This window comes from Hypanus sabinus, chromosome 14 (genome assembly GCF_030144855.1).
Source record: "Hypanus sabinus isolate sHypSab1 chromosome 14, sHypSab1.hap1, whole genome shotgun sequence".
Classification (NCBI taxonomy): domain Eukaryota; kingdom Metazoa; phylum Chordata; class Chondrichthyes; order Myliobatiformes; family Dasyatidae; genus Hypanus; species Hypanus sabinus.
In genome coordinates, this window is record NC_082719.1 from 575,471 (window position 1) to 594,173 (window position 18,703).

An 18,703-nucleotide genomic window follows, 5' to 3' on the forward strand; every position below is an offset into this window, starting at 1 on the left:
AGGAGCCCTTGTTCAATCAAATTTGTCTTTATATAAAACCAAAGACAACATGTATCAAAAAGGTAAATTCTCCACATGTTGGAATCATATGGTCCAAAACAAGATGGTGGTGAATGTTGGCTCACCTTCAGGATGTCACTGCAGGAGTTCCCTGAGACAATCTCCAAAGCTCAGCCATGTTTGTCTGCTCTATTGGTGACCATCCATCCCTCACATTCTCAAGAGTGAGATTGTTCTCTGGTGATCAATTCCACAGAAAATGAAATTGCCCAAGTTTCCACAGAACATACTGCAGACGGAATCCAGATAATTTGCAGTATTGCTTTTGATGATGATTGACTTTTGAAGGTATCATTTATGGCACGCAGGTGCCAAGGAATGGCCATCTTCATCCAGAGACGTCTAATTATCAATCCTGAAAATGGATTGCTGTTTACTGCAGGGAACGGTTTCAAATATTATCATTAATAGATGACTAACTACTAATGGATCTGTTTAAAGCCATTAGACTCATCCTTTCAGTGGCAGTAATTGTGTGAGATGTGTCTCATCACACCTGCTCAAGCTGTTAACATACTTTGCAAATTTTGTTGCTGTTTAAATGTTGATATTTGCTTTCCTAGATAATATTATTAGAATTAATGTTATGACTGTTCAGAAGGTAAATTTCATTAATACTGTATTAAATTCAATTTTGTTCATGTCATTTTATCAATTTTGATCAAAACATTCAAAATTATGTTAATTTGCTCCAAGTATAATTCATTTTCAAATGTGTATTGCATAAGGCAAGTAATCAGCCATATCTAATACTCCCAATTTGGTAATTTTTTAAACAGGATTTGTTTGATCGGGTTCATTTCAAACTGAGCTATTAAAGTAATGTATTTTTTGTTTCCCTCCCATAGGTCGGGCATAAATTAATTCCATGCCACAAATTGGTGCTGGCTTGTGTGATTCCATACTTCAGAGCAATGTTCCTTTCGGAAATGGCTGAAGCCAAGCAGGACTTGATAGAGATTAAAGATTTTGATGGCAATGCAATGGATGACCTTGTGAAATTTGCTTATTGCTCAAGGATTCAACTGACTGTAGACAACGTACAACCTCTTTTGTACGCAGCATGCATTCTGCAGGTAGAGCTTGTGGCCAAGGCATGCTGTGAGTACATGAAAACCCATTTTCACCCGTCAAACTGCCTGGCAGTCCGCTCATTTGCTGAGAGTCACAACCGAGTTGACTTAATGGGCATGGCTGACAAGTATGCTTGTGAACACTTTAATGAAGTAGTAGAAAGTGAAGACTTTATAAACGTTTCACCAAAGCACCTCATTGCACTCCTTTCATCTAGTGATCTGAATGTGGAAAAAGAAAAGCAAGTGTATAATGCTGCTATGAAATGGCTGCACTCAAATCCACAACATCACGCCAAGTGGTTGGACCAGGTCCTTGCTCAGGTAGGTTGGAATGTAGATTTAGCTAGTCTTTAACAAGCAAAACATGCAAAAATGTTAACTTACTGCCCTGTAGATCAGTTTTCAGTGTTGCATATTGTGAACATTATTGATGGAATAGTTCTTATGGTGCAGAAAAGTCACCTTTCAAGAGTTCAGATCACAAATGCTCCACGTGCTTCTATTTAAAATACAAAACACAATGAACAGACTTACTCAAATCTAGAGAATTAGGGAGATACAGATCATATTGCAGGTAAGTAAGAGATCAGACAAGCAGAACAGTAGCAAAGATTTCAAAGCATTCTATCTGAATTGTTAGCTCTGAGATGGTTGACAGGAAGCCTCTGTGTAAGCTTTGCTCCTTGCAGTTAGAGGTGAAAGGATTAACCACAGATTCTTCAGAAGACATGGTAATATTTTTTCATGTGTGGCATGATATGTGCTTTGCTTTCTGAGAACTCAAAGAAACTCTTCTAGTATTTTCTTAGACATTTTTACATGAATCATCTAGCCCCATTGGAAGCATTTCAGCTGTGTATACTAGGTGGAGGAACTAAAGTACGAAGCCAGGCATTTTACAATAGAGCTCTGCCTGAATGCTATAAACTTCAAATCGAACTGGGAGTATGTGCTTGTTAAGCTCCTTCTCCAATATCAAAAGAAGAGTGGACAAGCTCATGTAATCCCTTTCAACTGTTTTGCTTCCTTTGCCTGGACAGCAGTCTGGTGGGAGAGTGGAAAGGATTTATTTTGCCATCTAGGAAGCGTGCACTCCCTCTCAATGGACCTGGTGAAAGACTGATAGCTAGACATCCACACTTTCAACAGCAAAGGCCCTTAAGGGGTTTGGGCCAAAAGTTGGCAACCCCAATAAGCTTTTGATGAAGGGCTATTCACCTGATAAATGGCCTCTTTTTCTCTTTCCACAGGTGCTGCCCGACCTGCTAAATACAGTATTGCCAGCACTTTCTGTTCTTAGTTTAAGTTCACCTTGTGTTGCTTTTCTTATGATCAGGGCATCTCTGTGAAGACAGTAAGATCCTAGGGTAATGAAGACAGGGTGTGTGTTAGTTGGTAGAAAATGTGTACTTCTCCTGCTGCACAGATACTTTCTGTCCATGCAAAGCATAATTGTGGTGGGGGGAGGGATCCTACCTGCATTCTGAAAGCAAGGATGTAATGTTGAGGCTTTATAAAGCTCTGGTGAGGCCTCACTTGGAGGATTATGAGCGGTTTTGGACTACTGATCTTAGAAAGGATGTGCTGGCATTGGAGAGGGTTCAAAGGAGGGTCTCAGAAATGATTCCGGGATTGAAAACCTTGTCATAGGAGAAGCATTTGATTGCTCTGGGCCTGTATTCACTGGAATAGAGGGACGTCCTCTTTATGACAAATGTCTTTAGCCAAAGAGTGATGAATCTGTGGGAGTTATTGCCATAGGTAGCTGTGGAGGCCAGATCGGTGGGTATTTTTAATGCAGAGATTGATAAATTCTTGATTAGTCAGGGCATGAAGGGATGCAGGGAGAAGGCAGGAAATTGGAGCTAGAGAGGAAAAGTGGATCAGTCATGATGAAATGATGGAGCAGACATGATGGGCTAAATGGTCTACTTCTGCTCCTTTATTTTATCTTACAGAACATGATTTGGCAGGTCACTTTGATAATACATGTTTTCCATTTACTTCAAGCAGGTTTACAGTTTTTTTGGAAGTGGCATTGTGCTTTGATTTGATTGTCACATTGTGGCTGTTCTACAATGGAGTTTTGTGTCATTCATCTGATTGCTCATGTTTAACTTGTTTTTCAGTTCTGATTGGAAGGATTCGCTAGTATGAAATTCCTTGTATCCAAGCAGAAGTTTGAATGTTCCGTAGAATGCCTTGCAGTTATGGAGCATGATGCCAGGGTGAACTGAACAATGTACCTGTTCATCAGCTTTTTGCAGAGTGTTCTATTGCTCGAATTTGTCTGGTTGGCCTTTTAAGAAGTACATGTACTTAGTTTAAAAGTTGCACTTTATGCTGAAGTATCAAAATGCATGCTCCAGACGCATTAGGAATACTTTATTCATTGAAGTATCTTTGGAGGTCTTGTAGATATGACTTTGAAATTGGATTATCCATCTTTCATTAACACCCTAGATGGAGACTTACTGGTTTCAACATAACACAGGTTAGGTTAGGCAAACATTCACTGGCACCAGATGGCCTGTCCCTTGAATTTTGATAAGCTCCCAGAGCAAAATGGACACTGTACCAGGAATTTGTGATCTGTTGTTTGCTTTCTGTTACAAGGTTTTCTTGATCGTTTGTTTGGGCAGACATGCACAACTCCCTGGTAGTAACAGACTTACTCGAGTAGTATAATAGTCATGGGGAACTTCAATTGACAGTGCTGTGCAAACGTGTTAAACACACACACTCACATAAATACGTATCTAGGGTGCCTAAGGCTTTTGCACAGTGCTGTGATAATTTTATATTGCGCTGTAATGCAGCCGCATAAACAAATGTCGTGGTGATGTGAGTGATGATAAACCTGATTCTGATATGGGTCTCTATGGTGGACTGAGAGTGGGAAGGGGGCATGGTGAAGCAAGGGAGTGGGAACCACCAGAGTGGCATTCTGTATGATTAATGAACCAATCAAATCACCTTGTCCAGTGTCTCATGGCTGGGTGTGCACACAAACACACCACCTCCCCCCCACTGGCACTCCATCTCTGCCACTTGTCCCACACCCCTCCTGTGGTGCTTCTCCCTTGCTATTCCCAACATCCTTTGCTTGCACCAGATTTACAAACTCGGTCTCCGCTCTACATTGACAAATATAGTGCTGTACAAAAGCCTTTGGTGCCCTAGCTATATATATATATGTTCCTACGACTTTTGCACAGTATGTACATGCAGAGAGAACAACAGTAGTGTTTCTGAAGGATGAATCCATGCAGTGAAAAAGACTCCAGGATGGTATATTGCCTCTCTGGTGCAAGGGTCAAGGATGTCTCTGAGCTGCAGGACATTCTGGAATGGGAGGGTGAACAGCCAGTGGTCGTGGTGCACATAGGTACCAAAGACATAGGTGAAAAACGGGATGAGGTCCTACAAGGTGAATTTAGGGAGTTAGGAGATAAACTAAAAAGTAGGACCACAAAGATAATAATGATTACTACCAGTGCCACATGCTAGTCAGAGTAGAAATAGGTGGATATTTCAGATGAATACATGGCTTGAAAAATGGTGCAAGGGGGAGGGATTCAAATTACTGGGGCATTGGAACCAGTTCTGGGGGAGGTGGGACTGGTATAAACAGGATGGTCTGCACCTGGCCTGGGCTAGAACCAGTGTCCTAGGGGGAGCGTTTGCTACTGCTGTTCAGGAGGCCTTAAACTAATGTGGCAGGGGGATGGGAACAAGTGCAGAGAGACAGAGGGGTGCAAAATGAGGGTAGAAGCAAAAAGTAGTAAGGTGAAAAGTAAAAGTGGCAGGCAGGCAAATCCAGGGCAAAAAGCAAAAAGAGCCACTTTTCAACATAATTGTATAAGGGCTAAGAGTGTTGTAAAAACAAGCCTGAAGGCTTTGTGTGTCAATGCGAGTAGCATTCGTAACAAGGTGGGTGAATTGAATGTGCAGATATGAATATGATATAGTTGGGATCACAGAGACATGGCTCCAGGGTGACCAAGGATGGGAGAACATCCAGGAATATTCAATATTCAGGAGAGATAGACAGGAAAGAAAAGGAGGTGGGGTAGCATTGCTGGTTAGAGAGCAGATTAACGCAATAGAAAGGAAGGACATTAGCCTGGAGGATGTGGAATCGATATGGGTAGAACTGCATAACACTAAGGGGCAGTAAACGCTGGTGGGAGTTGTGTACAGGCCACCTAACACTAGTAGTGAGGTTGGGGATGGCATTAAACAGGAAATTAGAAATGTGTGCAAAAAAGCAACAGTAGTTATAATGGATGAGTTCAATCTACATATAGATTGGGTGAACCAAATTGGTAAGGGTGCTGAGGAAGAGGATTTCTTGGAATGTATGTGGGATGGTTTTCTGAACCAACATGTCGAGAAACCAACTAGAGAGCAGGCCATTCTAGATTGGGTATTGAGCAATGAGGAAGGGTTAGTTATCAATCTTGTCGTGCGAGGCCCCTTGGGTAAGAGTGACCATAATATGGTGGAATTCTTCATTAAAATGGAGAGTGACATAGTTAAGTCAGAAACAAAAGTTCTGAACTTAAAGAAGGGTAACTTTGAAGTTATGAGTCGTGAATTAGCTAAGATAGACTGGCAAATGATACTTAAAGGGTTGACGGTGGATATGCAATGGCAAGCATTTAAAGATCGCATGGATGAACTACAACAATTGTTCATCCCAGTTTGGCAAAGGAATAAACCAGGGAAGGTAGTGCACCCGTGGCTGACAAGGGAAATTAGGGATAGTATCCAGTCCAAAGAAGAAACACATAAATTAGCAAAAAAAAAAGCGGCACACCTGAGGACTGGGAGAAATTCAGAGACCAGCAGAGGAGGACAAAGGGTTTAATTAGGAAAGGGAAAAAAGATTATGAGAGAAAGCTGGCTGGGAACATAAAAACTGACTGTAAAAGCTTTTATAGATACGTGAAAAGAAAAAGATTGGTCAAGACAAATGTAGGTCCTTTACAGTCAGAAATAGGTAAATTGATCATAGGGAACAAAGACATGGCAGACCAATTGAATAACTACTTTGGTTCTGTCTTCACTAAGGAGGACATAAATAATCTTCCGGAAATAGTAAGGGACCGAGGGTCTAGTGAGATGGAGGAACTGAGGGAAATAAATGTTAGTAGGGAAGTGGTGTTAGGTAAATTGAAGGGATTAAAGGCAGGTAAATCCCCAGGGCCAGATGGTCTGCATCCCAGAGTGCTTAAGGAAGTAAGCCAAGAAATAGTGGATGCATTAGTGATAATTTTTCAAAACTCCTTAGATCCTGGATTAGTTCCTGAGGATTGGAGGGTAGCTAATGTAACCCCACTTTTTACAAAAGGAGGGAGAGAGAAACCGGGGAATTATAGACTGATTGGTCTGACATTGGTGGTGGGGAAAATGCTAGAGTCGGTTATCAAAGATGTGATAACAGCACATTTGGAAAGAGGTGAAATCATCGGACAAAGTCACCATGGATTTGTGAAAGGAAAATCATGTCTGACGAATCTTATAGAATTTTTTGAAGATGTAACTAGTAGAGTGGATAGGGAGAGCCAGTGGATGTGGTATATTTAGATTTTCATGAGGCTTTTGACAAGGTCCCACACAGGAGATTAGTGTGCAAACTTAAAGCACATTGTATTGGGGGTATGGCATTGATGTGGATAGAGAATTGGTTGGCAGACAGGAAGCAAAGAGTGGGAGTAAACGGGACCTTTTCAGAATGGCAGGCAGTGACTAGTGGGGTACTGCAAGGCTCAGTGCTGGGACCCCAGTTGTTTACAATATATATTAATGATTTAGACGAGGGAATTAATTGCAGCATCTCCAAGTTTGCGGATGACACTAAGCTGGACGGCGGTGTTAGCTGTGAGGAGGATGCTAAGAGGATGCAGGGTGACTTGGATAGGTTAGGAGAGGGGGCAAATTCATGGCAGATGCAATTTAAAGTGGATAAATGTGAGGTTATCCACTTTGGTTGCAAGAACAGGAGAACAGATTATTATCTGAACGGTGACTGATTAGGAAAAGGGGAGATGCAACGAGACCTGGGTGTCATTTGTTACGAAACCCTGTAACTGGGTCACTTACCAGCAAAGATAGAGAGGTCCATTGAAGTCTGATGGTACTATTTTTAAAAGTATTTATTGATAAAGGGGCACAAAAATAAGATTAATGCAAACATACAGATAATATACGTCGTCAATACTAAATCTAAAGAGCGGATATAATAATAACCAATAAGAAATAGCTCTATCATTGTCTGGGGATAATGTATTGTCTGATGGAAATATAACGGTCACTGTTAGTTCGTTCACGCTGCAGCGTTTTGGGTTTAAGAGAGAGGCGGTTTAAAACTTGCCCAGGTCTTTTATGATGCCAATCTGTTGAGTCAGGGGAATGGGTTTCCCCGTTGTTAGCTAAAAGCCGTTTTCCGTGGTTCCAGCCACCAGTTCCAGCAACGGAACTGAACGCACGTGGCCTCTTTCAGATGACTTCCTGCTGTTACGTGGTCGCTTAACGTTTCTTCTGGTGCGTCTGAGGGGCTGTTCCTACAGACTCTCTTTTATCCTGACTCGCAGGGTCGTAGATGTCAATCAGGTTGGGGGTGTGCACTCTCTCCCTCAACCAGCCCATTTTGCCTGAGGGCATTCACGTAGCATAGTATCTCAATCCACACTTTGCCTTCCGGAGACAATGGCCATGTCCCATAGCTTTACATCGCCAGGGAAACGAGACATTCTGCACGTGTCTCTCTCTCTCTCTCTCTCTCATTTCCTGGGCCTCTTGACCCCACCCAACAGTGATCTTGCGATTCTCACAAAGGAGAGGGCTACGGACGTAACTCATTGTACACACCAGTCATTGAAGGTGGGCATGCAGGTACAGCAGGCGGTGAAAAAGGCAAATGGTATGTTGGCATTGATAGTAAATGGATTTGAGTACAGGAGCAGGGAGGTTCTACTGCAGTTGTACAAGGCCTTGGTGAGACCGCACCTAGAGTATTGTGTGCAGTTTTGGTCCCCTAATCTGAGGAAAGACATTCTTGCCATAGAAGGTTCACCAGATTGATTCCTGGGATGGCAGGACTTTCATATGAAGAAAGACTGGATTGACTTGGCTTATACTCACTGGAATTTAGAAGATTGAGGGGGGATCTTATTGAAGCGTATAAGATTCTAAAGGGATTGGACAGGCTAGATGCAGGAAGATTGTTTCCGATGTTGGGGAAGTCCAGAACGAGGGGTCACAGTTTAAGGATAAAGGGGAAGTCTTTTAGGACCGAGATGAGGAAAAACTTCTTCACACAGAGAGTGGTGAATCTGTGGAATTCTCTACCACAGGAAACAGTTGAGGCCAGTTCATTGGCTATATTTAAGAGGAAGTTAGATATGGCCCTTGAGGCTAAAGGGAACGGGGGTATGGAGAGAAAGCAGGTACAGGGTTTTGAGTTGGATGATCAGCCATGATAATACTGAATGGTGGTGTGGGCTCGAAGGGCCGAATGGCCTACTCCTGCACCTATTTTCTATGTTTCTATGATTTTTGTTAGATTGCTATCAGCGGTTTGTTTTGGATGCAGTAATGTTCAGTGAGAGTATTAATCTTCTAATTGAACATCATAAAATAAATCGAGTGGTGTCACAGCAACAACCTTGCCCTCAACATCAGTAAGACCAAAGAATTGATTGTGGACTTCAGAAAGGGTAAGACAAGTGAACATACACCTGTCCTCATCGAGGGATCAAAAGTGGAAAGGGTGAGCAACTTCAAGCTCTTGGGTGTCAGTATCTCTGAGGATCTATCCTGGGCCCAATATATCAATTCAGCTACAAAGAAGGCATGACAGGAGTTTGAAGAGTTTTGGTATGTCACCAAAGATGCTTGTAAATTTCTACAGATGTACTATGGAGAGCATTCTAATTGGCTACTAACCTCTGTAGTATCCAGGACATCTTCAGGAGCGATATCTCTAAAAGGCAGCATCCATCATTAAGGACTCCCATCACCCAGGACATGCCTTGTGCTCTTTGCTACCATCAGGAAGGAGGTACAGGAGCTGGAAGACACACACTTAATAATTCACGAACAGCTTCTTCTCCTCTGCCATCAGATTCCGAAATGGACATTGAACCCATGAACACTACCTCACTTTTTTTAAAAATTGTTTATCTAGTCCTCAAACCTGATTTGCCAGTCATTAAGATCAGGGCTGATAACTTCTCTTGGAGCAATTTTCCTCATCACCAGATCCCTTAAATGCCCAGATAGATATCTGTGTTCTGAGTGAGCACAATAACTCAGCTGCCATAACCCTTCAGGGTATAGAATTGTGGATGTTTGCTACCTGAGTCAAAAAAATCCCTCTTCATCTTAGCCCTAAACAGCCAACCCTTTTTACTCAAATTCTGCATCCTGGTTCTGGAATCCTAAACCAGAGGAATTATCTTCCCTATATCCAGCCTGTCAATCTTTGGCATGTTTCAGTGAGTTCCACTCTCATTCTTCTAAACTCCAGATCATATAGTCACAGATTTCTCATTCTCTCCATCTCTGGCAAACCTGCCATACTTGCAACCAGTCTAGTGAACCTCTTCTGCACTCTGTCTGGAGCAAATATTTCCTTTCTTGAGCAAGGAAACCAAAGCTAAACACAATATTCCAGAGCTTGAGGAACTGCTAGGAAAGATATCATTATATGATAGCTCTTTATAGCAACACTCAATATGATTTAGTTCAGTCTGATATCAGATACCCATTTGAGGTGTGAATCAATTATGGCAGATTGGGATATTACATTTGAAAGTATGATAATAAACAAATGCAAATGGCTGGAGGAACTCAGCAGGACAGGCAGCATCTATGGAGAGGAATAAACAGTTGACATTTCAGGCTGAAACATGGCAGAATCTCTTGTTATTTAGACAGTAAACAAATCATGGACAGCATGTAATCATTTTTGTGGAACAGACCAGCAGGTTTACAAGTAGATGATGGGTGTAACATGAATGTAAAGAAGGACAAGCCGATGATTGGGCACAAATGCAGAGAGAGCAAAGAGTTAAATTGTGCCACAGAGGCAAAATTCGAAAGTGTGAAGAATGTGAGTTTGAAGATGCTGTATTTAAATGTGTGTACCATTCAGAATGAGGTGGATGGACATGTGCTGCAGTTAGAGATTGGTCGGTATGACTTGGGCATCACTGAGTCATGGCTGAAAGAAGGCCATAGTTGGGAGCTGAACATCAAAGGATATACTTTGTATTGAAAAGACAGGCAGGAAGGCATAGACGGTGGTGTGGCTCGTTTGTTAAGAGGTAGAATTACATCTTTAGAAAGAGGTGACGTAGCGTCCTCCCTTGCCAAGGTGGCGGGCTCATCACTGAAGAACGGTTTAGCTAAAGGAGAGGCCACAAGTGAAAGGCCACGACAACGAGACTCCTGACGGATCGAAATCATAAAAGGAAAGTCGGCAGTTTTTCTCCAAATCTCTCTCTCTCTCTCCAACCATTGCAACACAGCGGTCCCCAACGGCTGCAGCCTGCATGAACTGAGTGAACTTTATATTTCCATCGGACAATACATTATTCCCTAGGCAACGATAGAGCTTATTTCTTATGGATTATTATTATACCCGCACTTTTAGATTTAGTATTGACGACATATATTATCTGTATATTTGCATTGATATTATTTTTGTGTATTTTTACTAATAAATACTGTTAATAGTATCATCAGACTTCAATGGACGTCTCCATCTTTGCTGGTAAGTGACTCAGTTACAGGGTTTGTAACAACGTGGGGCTTCGTCTCGAGATTTGGTACCAAATTGGAGGGCCAGTGAATCGGGCTTTTAAGTCCAAACTTGGATCTGGTTGCGCAGGTAACCAGACGGGAAACCAGCAAAGATGGACGTAGACGAATTCATAGAAAACCTGACTCTGGAGGTGCTAGAAGCTGCCACAAAGTCGGACTTGATAAATATTGCAAAAGGACTAAACCTCGCAGAGGTGAGGTTGTCAATGAAAAAGCTGGAGGTGCGGAGGGCCATAACTCAGTATTATATTGTGAAGAATGTGTTTTCGGTTGAGGTATTGGAAAATATCCCTGAAAAGGTACCAGCTAGTGGGACGGCTCAGTTAGAGTTGGAGAAATTAAGGTTGGAACATGAAATTAAGTTAAAAAGCTGGAAGCAGCTGAAAAGGAGAAGGAAAGAGCCGAAAAGGAAAAAGAGCAGGAAAGAGCTGAGAAGCAGAGGGAGCATGAAATTAAGTTAAAACAGCTGGAAGCAGCTGAAAAAGAGGAGAAGGAGTATGAGGAGAAGGAGAAACAGAGGCAACATGAGCTGGACATGGAGAAGTTAAGGCAAGAGCGAAGAGCTCAAGGGCCAGACCGAGAGGAGAGATTTAATGTTAGTAGGGAGTTTAGGTTAGTACCTCCGTTTGAGGAGATGGATGTTGATAGTTATTTCTTGTACTTTGAAAAGGTGGCAGTGAGTCAGAAGTTGCCCAGAGATCAGTGGGTGGCGTTGTTACAAAGTGTGTTAAAAGGGAAGGCACAACGGGCATATGCGGCGTTGTCCATGGAGAGGAGGAGTCTGAGAATTATGAGAAGGGAAAGGAGGCCAGTCTTTGGACTATGAATTGGTACCTGAGGCCTATAGACAAAAGTTCAGAAATTTAAAGAAAGGGTGGAATCAGACGTATGCAGAGTTAGCCTATGAGAAAGGTGTGCTCTTGGATCGTTGGTGTGTAGCAGAAATGGTGGAAGAAGATTTTTGGCATCTCAGGGAGTTAATTCTGATTGAGGAATTTAAAGGTTGTGTTTCGGATGATATCCGGATGTATTTGAACGAGAAGCCGAATAAGTCCATATCCGAATTTGCTAGGTTCGCAGATGAATATGCCCTAACCCACAAGACAAAGTCTTCCTCGAATAAAAGTTACCAGAAAGACTGTGGGAATGGTAGAGAAACCCCGCTGGCTGAGGCAGAGATCCAGCTGGGAGCTAGTGGTAAAAATAAGGAGGAGGAAAGGCGAGACAGCAGGAGACGTCCTGGCTTGACCTGTTTTAATTGTGGAAATGTGGGTCATATTGCATCTAAGTGCCTTGCTCCAAGGAAGGAGATAGGAAAAGGGAAAGCAGCAGTCCCTACGGGATGTATTGTGGTGATTAGTAAATCGACGAGAAAGCCCCAGGTAGACAGAATACAAGAGGAGCCCTGAGAAATTTATTTCAGAAGGAACCATGTCTGTGAAAGAGGGAAACACACCAGTTCCAGTGCAGATCTGGAGAGACACTGGAGCTGAGCTGTCATTGATTCGCAGTACGGTACTAGATTTTGGTCCCGAGACTGGAGAGGTGGCTTTGAGAGGCATAGGAAAAGGGACAGAAGCTGTGCCTTTGCATAGGATCATTATAAATTGTGAGCTGGTATCTGGACCAGTTGAAATAGGGATGCGATCAGAATTTCCGAGAACTGACGTAGACATCCTTCTGGGTAACGATTTAGCTGGTGGTGACATTTGGTCGGCCATGGAGCTGACGAGCCAGCCTGTAAGTGTTGAGGACCCACCCCTAGATTCCGAGATCTATCCCGCATGCGCGACCACTCGCAGCATGTCGAGAAAGACAGCTGAGAAGGAGACCAGTTTAATTCAGGCCAGTATCGATTTGGCTGAGACGTTTTTACTGACCCTGTACCAAGAGGGGTTAGAGGGTGGTAAAACGGAGAATAGGGAGGTGAAAGAGAGTAAGGGAGAGGAGGTAGACCTGCCCTTAGCCAGGAGGAAATTTATAGAGGCACAGAGTAAAAATGAGAAACAGATAAGGCTGTTAGAAGGTCCAGGGTTGGACATGGATGATCCGTCTGTTTTGACAGAATTGTTTGAAGAAGTTGAAAATATTAAATGTGTTCCCGATAATGAACTGACGGCAGTCCTAGATGAAAAGGATGCCATTACCTTGAAGAAGTCTGCTGGGTTGGCAGATGAGGTTGTTTTTACCCGCAGGGTTGAGTTTACTCCGGAAAGGAGTTGCCCAGGGAGTAACTGGGAGGATCAGGGGAACTTAGAATTTGAAAAGGGTACGGGTATTGAAAGCCTGGAAGAGGCAGATGTCCTGTTTGAGTGTGTTCAAGATGTGGATGCACGTGGTACTGAACCTAGTAATGGAACTCAGGGAAAGTCTGAGGTATTTGATTCAGTTGAAAAGGAATGCAGTCCTTGTGAGTCAGATGGATTTGGTTCAGTGAAGAAAGGGTTAACCGTGGTACTAGTGGGAAGTGAGAATTCCCAGTTGTTTGTGTTCGAAGGTGTGTTAAAAGTTAGTGAGGAGATAAAAGGTGGTGATGTGAATCTTATTATTGAAGGAGAAGGGAAAAGTGTAGTTCCTAAATTGAATGAAGAAAATTTAAAGTCTGAATTGATGTCAGAAGCAGTAACCAGGCTGAAGGGACAATGGCTTGGTAACACGGTGCCTGCGAATCAATTACAGGTTGATTTGGAATGTAAAGGTGCCACACGCGCTATTGTTATTCAAGAGTGTGCTGTGAAGAGGTAGAATTTGAAATGCTGTTTGGACCAAGAGGGATCGCTTGCAGATTTTAAACTGAAAGCCAATAGAATGAAGGGTCCTGAAGATAAAACTAATGACTTGCTTAAAAATAATGAATTGTGTGGAGATTCAGCCAATGGGCTACGCAGGATCTGGTTTTAAGGGATTTCGACAAAGCATGTAACTAATAAAGACAACCCCATGGAAGATTGACTGTTAAGTTTGAAAGTAACATAAAAATTAGTATTTGCATGAACTTTTGTAGTATACACATAAGCTAAGATCACAACTCTTTAGTTTTGCTGAAGAAAAAGAAAAAAAATGGGTGGTTATTAAATTGGAGTCTGATGCTACAAGAATTTATTAAGATACAAGATATTAAGATATTAAAGGAAGTGACAGTGTAATTGCTAACTGTTTAGATGCTGAATTGAATGTATAACTGTATTACTCTGTCGTGAAAAAAAAACTCTTTGGTATTGTGTTAGATTCTGAAAATCCTGTAAGACTCTGTATTCATTAATTTTTACCTGTGGCAAAAATCTTAGAAGGAAGGGGGTGTTATGAATGTGAAGCAACTCTGAGGGGCCGAAGGGTACAAAGTCGCCCCCTCCTTTTTGAGAATTGCAAGATCGCTGTTAATTCGGGTCTAGGACCCAGGAAATGAGAGAGAGACGTCCAGAATACACAAGGTTTGGAATGTGTCCCGACCTCAGCGAAACGGAACCACTGATAACGGCTATTGTCTCTAGAAGAAGGAATTGTGTATTGAGTACTGTACTATTCATTGAAACCCCTCGGGACAACCAGAGTGGTCTGGTTGAGGGATTGCATCATCTCAACCTGATTGACATCTGTGACCCCGTGAATAAGGATAAAAGAGGGTCTGGGGAACAACCCCTTTAGACACACCAGGAGAAACGCTGGAAATCCAGTGACAGCGTTTTATAGCAAAAGCCGGTGGGGGCTCGTGTGCGTCCTCCCTTGCCTGGGTGGCGGCCTCATCACGGAAGAACGGTTTAGCTAAAGGAGAGGCCACAAGTGAAAGGCCACGACAACGAGACTCCTGACGGATCGAAATCATAAAAGGAAAGCTGGCAAGTTTTTCTCCAAATCTCTCTCTCTCTCTCTCCAACCATTGCAACACAGCGGTCCCCAACGGCTGCAGCCTGCATGAACTGAGTGAACTTTATATTTCCATCGGACAATACATTATCCCCTAGATAATGATAGAGCTTATTTCTTATGGATTATTATTAAACCCGCACTTTTAGATTTAGTATTGACGACGTATATTATCTGTATATTTGCATTGATATTATTTTTGTGTATTTTCACTAATAAATACTGTTAATAGTATCATCAGACTTCAATGGACGTCTCCATCTTTGCTGGTAAGTGACCCAGTTACGGGGTTCGTAACACAAATAACAAGGATCCAAAAACTGACCCCTGTGGCCTACCACTAGTCATTTGCCTCCTTTCGGAGAAATAACCTTCAATCATCACCCTCCACTTCCTGGCTCCAAGCATCTCACAGTAATTATACAGGGCTGTGGGAAGATTGCAGCTTGTGTGTTGTGTGCAGGTCTAGTCTTCTTAACTAAGCAATGATGCACTTACTTTAGAGAGAGCACAAGTAGGTTTCTTGGAATAAGGAAAGAAGAAGAAGCACTCTGAGACAATGTTCAATGAGAGTTGATCTCTTTGAAACAAAGAAAATTGTTAGAAGCTTAATGGGATAGATGCAAGTATGCTATTTCCTTTCCCAGTTTTCCTCCCCCTCTTCTGGTTTCACCTAACACCTTGTACTTCTTCCTCCTCTTCCCCACCTTCTTGCTCTAACTTCTCATATTTTTTCCAGTCCTGATGAAGAGTCTAGGCCTGAAACGTCGACTATTTACTCTTGTCTGTAGATGCTGCCTGGCCTGCTGAGCTCCTCCAGCATTCTGTGTGTGTTGCCATGATAGTTCCTGTGGCTAGTGTTCCTAAAACAAAGAGTCACTGTCTTAAAGTAATGGTTGACCATTGAGCAGTGAATTAAGAAGAAATGTCTTTATGTGGAGGATAAAGAGTCATTCTAATTTTCTAAGCAAGAGAGCTGTGTTAATTCATTTGCTGGGTATGTTCAAGACAGAATGACTTTTGGATATTAAAGGATTCAAGGAACTTGGGATTAGTAATAGAAGGTAGTGCTTAGGAAAAAAGATCAGCCAGGATTTCACTAAAAGATGAAACAAGTTTGAAGGGCCAGATTAACTGATTCTGTTGCCTGCTGCTCGCATATTTTTCACATTATTTTACAAAGAAGGCCATTCAGCTCTTGAGTGGATGCTGATTCTCAATGCAATCCCATTCCCTCTCTGATTTTCCAGTACTTTTTCATGTCTCATGCACATTACCTCTTCTCTAATTCAATTAGACAGACACTTGCACAAGGAGTAACTTCCAGCAACTAGTTCACTAACATTAAAACCATTATTTGCTGTTGAGTGGAGAAATGGTGCTTGCAAATGATCTATTTTGTACACAGGTGCTACTTTTGAAAAGTTGCAAGCTGCAGTCTAGCTTAAGTATCTAGAAGATAATGTAACTGAAAGACATTTTTATTTCTCATTTCCAAGGCAATAAAGTTTCAGCCAGTTGAGAGTAGTTTATTCTTCCTAACAGGATTTGAGCACCCAATGAGTTATAACTCATCTTTCAAATGACATATGATTTATCTGCCATTGTGTTTGAAAAATAACAAGTGATTGGGGGAGATAAATGAAGTTAAACCTTTCTCAACATTAAGCTTAAAGGGAGGCATGAAGATAAAAGAAGTGAGTAGAAGTAAATAATCAGCTTGATATTAAATAAAGAGATTAGCCAATATATCCTTGTACATGCTTTCCTCAAAAGTCTCTTCGAACAATTTATTCATTTTATTTAGATAGAGATACAACATGGTATCAGCCCTTTAAGCTCCTTGAGCTGCCCCACCCAGCCGACAACCCCAATTTAACTGTACCCTAATCACAGGACAATTTCCAATGACCAATTAACCAACCCTCTTTGGACTGTGGGAGGAAATTGAAGAACCTGGAGAAAACATTTTATGAGAAGATGTACAGAGACCCCTTACAAGGGATGCCAGGATTGAACTCCGAAGCGTTCAACCTAGTGTGTAATATCATCACACTAACTGCTACGCTACCGTGATGCCCAAAGTATGAACTTCTGGGGAAAATTGTATCTGATATGATTTATAATGGAATCATTATTTCTAATGCAAAATTCCAAACAATGTGATTTTCCTCAGATACTGATTGATTGTGCAGTATTTTCAGCATTCACTTTAGAATTTCACTGGAATACTTTTAGGCACTTAAGCTTTAGTGATGATGTTTCTGCCAAATACAATTGGAATGGAACCATTTCTATTTTCAGAAAGTGGAGAATAATATCTCTGCCAGATTTTTTATCTCCTGCAGTTCCATGCAAAATAATTTAACTGGATAATTATATGCACAAAGGGAAGGAAAATGGAATTACAAATCTTCCCAGTTCAGTAATAATTGCACAAACCTGGTATTAATTTGGGAACAGTTTAGCTTTTTACTACCCTGTTACATTGTGAGTAGCACACAAATGTTTGCATATTTTACTTTTGAAGTACTTTAATTGTTGTGTTTTCTTAAGTATACATTGAAATGGTTGAGTTGCTCTGTGAATGTGGGACATGTTGCAAGTATGCACTATAAACTCCTCTACTTTGCTGGCAGGTCCGATTACCGTTACTACCTGTTGATTTTCTCATGGGGGTTGTGGCTAAAGAAAGCATAATCAAACAGAACCTGAAGTGCAGGGACTTGTTGGATGAAGCCAGAAACTATCATCTTCAGATGAGTAACAAGCCAGTGCCGGATTTTGAATACTCCATACGCACAACATCAAGAAAATATACTGCCGGTAACATAGCTTTTAATTTTCTTGACCAGAGAAGTTGGATTCCGATGCATAACGAGAAAATTTACTTCCTTACATCATGTAAAGAGATATACTTGCAGGTTATTTTGTTTTCTCTTTAGTTAGGTTATTTCCAACTGCATGCAATTTTTGAGTTTTAAATGTTTTTGTCACAATCCTACTAACATTTTCTTTTATATTGATGAAGGTGATTTTGTTTCATTTAAAATGGTTTGTATTAAATTATTTATATTGGTAGGACTGTTGGTACTGTAATGTTTTGTAACTCCAAAACATGAAACTAATTGAAAGCTAAAACATGGAGCCTGGGAGAATGTGTATACTTATGACATGGTGGTGTAATGGTTTATGCCATTTACGCACTGTTACATATAACCCATTGAATCGGGAGGAAGTTACAGCTTGTGATTCAGCTGGGATCTCAGAGAATTCGACCGTTGTAGGTAGGATTTAAGCCTATCTGGTCAATACCTGTGGAGGAGGGGGAACTGCGCAGGCGCGAGTGACGTCAGTGTCGAGCGCGCACTTTAAAAGGCAGGACTTCTTTTCAGAGCGGGCAGCGGAGTCCGTGGAAGCAGAGTCCTGGGCTTTGACTAAGTGGGCTTCAGCGTAAGGGGACTTCGGTAAGCCTGTGTGATTGCTCGCTGAGGGGAAGAACGTAAGGTCGCTAGGTGCTTTTTAGACTTATTCTATCAATCCAGTTCAGGTATGGGGGAGACAGTCAGAGCAGTGGTGTGCTCTGTATGCAGTATGTGGAAAGTCAGGGTCAACACAGTTGTCCCTGATGACCACACCTGCAAAAGGTGCATCCAGCTGCAGCTCCTATCAGCCCGAGTTAGGGAGTTGGAGCGGGAGCTGGATGAACTACGGATCATTCGGGAGGCAGAGGCAGAGATAGATAGGAGTTATCAGGAGGTAGTCACACCAAAAATCCAAGAAGTAGACAGATGGGTGACGGTCCAGAGAGGCGGGGGAGCAGGAGGTGAGAGCAGAGCACCCCTGCGGCCATTCCCATTAACAATAAG

General features: G+C 42.0%; 1 protein-coding gene across 3 annotated transcripts in view; it reads left to right on the top strand.

Moving 5' to 3' along the window:
* klhl8 (kelch-like family member 8) overlaps window positions 1–18,703 on the top strand; it is an 81,658-nt gene that overhangs the window by 38,988 nt on the left and 23,967 nt on the right. For all 3 annotated transcript variants that reach the window (XM_059988674.1, XM_059988675.1, XM_059988673.1), the window contains 2 exons: window positions 909–1,457; window positions 17,474–17,660. In XM_059988674.1, coding sequence (XP_059844657.1) covers window positions 909–1,457; window positions 17,474–17,660 — 736 coding nt within the window. The remainder of the gene's footprint in view (window positions 1–908; window positions 1,458–17,473; window positions 17,661–18,703) is intronic.